Source organism: Peromyscus eremicus, chromosome 1, assembly GCF_949786415.1.
Source record: "Peromyscus eremicus chromosome 1, PerEre_H2_v1, whole genome shotgun sequence".
Taxonomy (NCBI): Eukaryota; Metazoa; Chordata; class Mammalia; order Rodentia; family Cricetidae; genus Peromyscus; species Peromyscus eremicus.
In genome coordinates this window covers 37,953,258-37,958,259 of record NC_081416.1, presented here as the reverse complement: position 1 = coordinate 37,958,259, position 5,002 = coordinate 37,953,258, and the positions used below count along the sequence as shown (strand labels likewise).

Sequence of the window (5,002 nt, the reverse complement as noted above, 5' to 3'; positions counted from 1 at the left end):
TATTTTAATAAACAATTGCTGGCCAGTCATGATGGCATATGCCTTTAGTCACAGCACTCTTGAGACAGAGACAGGCAGATCTCTGTGAGTTCCAGACCAGCCAGATCTACAAAGTGAGACTCCGTCACGAAAAGAAAAGAAAAGAAAAGAAAAGAAAAGAAAAGAAAAGAAAAGAAAAGAAAAGAAAAGAAAAGAAAAGAAAAGAAAAGAAGGAAGGGAGAAAGGAATTAAGGTAATGTCTCTATAAATATATTAATTGATAAATCTCTTTAAATGTTTAAGTAAAAAAAATCCATGCATGTAGAGCACACCTGAAATTCCAGCACCTGGGAGACAGAGGCAGGTGGAGTTCAAGACCAGCCTACTGTAGATAGTGAGCCCCAGGCTGGGTAGGGCTACACAGTGAGACTCTGTCTCAATAATGATGATGGTGATGATGATGATAATAATAATGGTGGTGATGATGATGATGAGGAGGAGGAGGAGGATGAAAGATTTTCAAGTGAGCTTTTGATGTCTGACTCATCTTTGTCCCACAGCTTCCTAGAACACAATGTCACGCATACAAAATAGGTGGTCACTTTTTTCTTTCCAATAAGCCAAGAGATAGATGCACTATCTATTCTCCATTCTATGACTATGACTAAGACAACAATTTCTATTACTTGTAAACGTTTTTAAAGGCAATTTCTATAAAATTCAATAGTTCTCTGGCTGTCCCAGTGGTTTGAATGAGAACTATTCCCATAGGCGCTGATATTTGGAGACGTGGTCCCCAGTTGGTCTAGGATGTCACTGTAGGCAGGCATCATTTCAAATTAGTGCCATTTCTGGTTATTCTCTGCTTTGTGAGAGTCAAGATGTGAGCTCTCGGCCAGCTCCTCCAGCGGCCTCTCCTGCTGCTTGGCTGACATGAAGGACTCTCACCCCTCTGGAATCATAAGCCTAAATAAACTCTTTCTTCTACAAACTGCCCTCCTCATGGTGTATTATCACAGCAACAGAAAAGTAACAAATACAGTTGCTGTTTGTAGGTTCTAGGGAATATGATCAGCAAATGCCCTCTCACTGAGCCACACTCCCACCTCTACCTCCACACCTGAGGTGGGTAGGCAATCTGGCACCTGAGATGTCTGTGGTCCAGCTTTCTAGACATGCTTTACTGTCCTTCCTCTCCGGAAGTTTACTATGTCTAAGACCATCTTTCAGCAGCTATTTTAATATAATCTCAATCGTAAGCCTTCTCGAGAGAAACAAAACTAGAAACTCCTTCTCCACAGACACAGACGTCTTTGCCACCTTCGGTTTTAGCTGTGGCCTGAGTAAAACTAACCCGCTGTCACCTGCAAATGGCCTCCAGAACAGAATGGACAAACACAAGGTACACAACGGAAAGGGGCAGGCCCCAAACACACTGCACAACACAGACACTTCCAACACAATTCAAGGGGGGGGGGAGCACTCCAGGAGGATCTGAAGAGTGTGACATCTTTTTCACACGCAGTTTGAAAAACAAACCATGCTTCCCTACAATGTGAACATCCGAACACTACTGAACTTAGAAATGGTTAAAATGATGAATGTTAGTTTAATGTAACATTAAACATGTGTTTAAAACTTATTTAGAACTTCATACATACATACAATGCATGCATTTTGATCAAATCCTCCTCCTTTTTGCCCCCTATTTCCCACCCGACTTTCCCCTTCCAACTTCATGCACTTTTTTTTTTTTTAAACTTAACCCACTGAGCCCATTTAGTGACCAGTGTGTGCATGGATACAGGGCTAGTGCACGCACAGCTTCTCAGGGGCCACATCTCTGAAGAAAACCGACTCTCCCTCCCCCAAGAAGCCACGAGGGCTACTGAAATAGCTTAATCTGGTGAACTGAGTTCACTCCCTGGACGCACATAATGGCTGAAGGAGAAAATAGACGCCACAAGTCATCCCCTGGCCTTCATGCCCACACACATACACAGACAAATAGTAACTTATTTAAAAATGCTAACAACCCTCGTGGTTTGTTCAGTGATAAACGTGTGTGTAGGTATGTCATATACGGTAAAAGTGCAAAGGAAAAGCAAAGGACTGAAGCATATAAACTGAAGATGGAGCAGCCTGGGAGGGAGGCAGAGATGGGACACGGGGGAGCTGAGGTTTGCCCCATGGTGGGGATGGGAGAGTGCGATGAACTCATGGTACTGTTATGCATCATGCTTTCAATGTTCAAGCAGTTTGGAGGTACCAATCATCTCACAAGTTCAAGGGATCATCAAGGGGCGCTTGACTTCCGGCTGAGGACCTAACATCCAAGGCAGTGTCTAGTTCCAGAAGTTTTAATATGATTTCAATTTTGCAAGGGGAAAAGAAGGGAGCATAACCACTCCTGCTGGGGGAAGGCAGGTGGGGACAGTGTCATCAGTGTGAGGGGTACAAGGACAAGTGCAATGGGTACAGCCTGAGACCGGCATCATGTGGGAGAGCCCAGGATGCTCCAGACCCCTCGGCGCCTTTCTTTCCCTTTTTAAAGGTTAAAAAGCATCTTTACTAGGAACATGAAGGTGGCAGAGAATCTTGAACAGGGAAAGTCACAGAAGGACCTGCGACTCCAATCTCCTCAGATCGGGACTCCACCTATGGGCCCAGGGCACCTTTTCAACCTCGGGGATGAGATTTCAGCCACCTGAAGCGGCTTCCTCATGCTTTCTATAATTTTCTCTGATCACTTTACTTTCCCTAAAAGGCACACTAATGGTAACATCCTCCATATGAGAACAAGTCACTCCTAGAAGTCACTCCATGGATAGTTAGGAGCTATGTGGCCTATTGCAAACAGGAAGCTCTGTGTATAGGTTATTTAAAGAATGACACTAAAAGCAAATAGTTCTTCACGCTGTTATTTTTAGGCCTTTTATAGAGCTCATTTTCTTGGGAAAACCTTGATCAAACTGATAACTATCCTTTAGGGCTGGGAAGGTACTTCCGGGGGTAGAAGTACTTACCATTAACACGAGGACCTGAGTTCAGTCCCTAGCGCCTAGGCAAAAACACCCAGTCATCCCAGCCCTGGGGAGGGGAAGACAGGAGGGGACCTGTTGGCTAGCCAGTCTAGCAGACTTGGCAAGTACCAGGCTCTATGGGACCCTGTCTCAAAACCAGCTCCTGAAGAATGACACCCCAAACTGACCCCTGGACACACATGTGCACTCCCAACACACACAAAAGGAAACATTTAAAACCAGCCACAGGCAGATAACTAAGTTGTGACTGCCTGTAGTGACCCTGAACAGCCAACTTTTAAGCTCCACGTCTATACATTGCTGCTTTCCAGGGAGAGAGACCGCTAAGAACAAAAATTCACCCCAAGCTGCTTTAAGGATACACTTAATCACAGTCCAAGCCATACAGCAAATATCTATGTTACAGTGCCCTGTGTACTAAAACTGATGTCAGAAATCTCTCCTGTAATGTGGAAGCCCCATCATCGGAATATCGGCTTCTACAGGATAAGAAGGTCAAATGTTTGATCCCAAACACAACATTCTCTAATCTGTACCCAAGAAGCCAAGCTCGCTGAAATTGCCAACACCTAGGAATCGACAGTCTGACTCACAAACCCAGTGAGCGGCTATCAATTTCACCTAGGTCTGCTCAAAATAAGACAAGTATTTAAAATTCTACCATTGACTGCAAGCCACATTCTGCATGCAATCTCACAATTTGTCCCTGAAAGCTGCCAAGACACAAATAAATTCGAGGATAAAGGAGTCACTGTGCCACTGTGTGAAGGGCTTGTCCCCCTCCCCTCCGGCAGAGAAAGCATGGGAAAGGGAGGCGAAAGCTGAAGAACTCACATGGCCTTTCCATCTCTCCAACTTTTTAAATGCCTGGATCCACACCCTCTGGAATAGCTGAGCGGCCTTCATGGCTCCACAGAGTCAGGGCTGGCCACTGCCTACCTCCCAGGCTGCTCACCCATTTCCAGCACTCCACGTGGTTACGTAAGGCGGATACAATAGTGGCCCACATTCCCAGCAAATCCTGTTGTCATCTCACAGTGACACAGCCATACAGCAGGGACGCCAAGCGCTTTGAAAAGCACTACTAGGGAGGCACAAAGAGAGTCTGGACTCACAGCGCTTCAACAGCTTTTCTTCCCTCCTCTCTCCCACACAAGGAGGACGGCACCGGGGTACGTACTCCTTCCGGCGGCCACGTAAAATTATTTGGTATTTAGTTGTAACTTATTAAGTCCTGCTAGCCTTCCTTATCCACAGATCCTATGAGTGTGATCCAAAAATAGTTTTAGGAGCTAGAAAGATGGTTCAGTGGTTCAGAGCCCTGAGTCTGACCTCCAGAACTCACATACCGTGGCTCACAACTGCCTATAAACTCCAGTTCAGGGAATCCAGGGCCTCCGTAAGCTCCTGCACACATATGACATACATGTGTACACTCACAGACAGCCAGAAACATGAATAAAAATATAAATAACCTTTAAACACTTAAGACACACCAAACAATACCAAACAACAACAAAACCCCTGCCTCCTGGCTCTGGGACAGTGAGAACGGGTGGATCAACATTTCAAGGGTAGTTTGTACTCTATGGTGAGATACTGTCTCAGCACAAAAGAGCAAGACAAGACAAAACAAACTTGTCTGTACTAAACATGTACAGCCTTTGGGAGTAATTACTCCCTAACTAATGTAACTACTTAAGTAGCATTTCTATTACATTAGGTGTTATAAGGAACCTAGAGATAGCTGGAAGTACATGAAGAGCCACCCAAGTTCCATGAACATTACACCACTTTATGGAAAGGGACTTGGGATTCTGCATGTTTTAGTGTGTAAGGGACTCCTGCAATCAGGGGAACCGGGAATGACCGTAAACAAGAGCAGGACTACGGAAAGGAACAGAGAAGTAACTTGTTCACATATGCACTCCATACAGGAAATTAACAGCTAAACTGACCTGCCAGTGTGACCAATCAAA

At 45.0% G+C, this 5,002-nt stretch overlaps 1 protein-coding gene across 2 annotated transcripts in view; it reads right to left on the bottom strand.

Annotated features, from left to right (window-relative positions):
* Nucleotides 1–4,128, bottom strand: part of Tjp2 (tight junction protein 2) — a 47,048-nt gene extending 42,920 nt beyond the window's left edge. The window contains exon 1 of one of the 2 annotated variants that reach the window (XM_059259563.1): nucleotides 3,858–4,128. In XM_059259563.1, the coding sequence (XP_059115546.1) occupies nucleotides 3,858–3,929 (72 nt within the window). In that variant the 5' untranslated portion in view covers nucleotides 3,930–4,128. The remainder of the gene's footprint in view (nucleotides 1–3,857) is intronic. The other variant, XM_059259559.1, reaches the window with a different exon arrangement.
* Nucleotides 4,129–5,002: the final 874 nt, after the last annotated feature.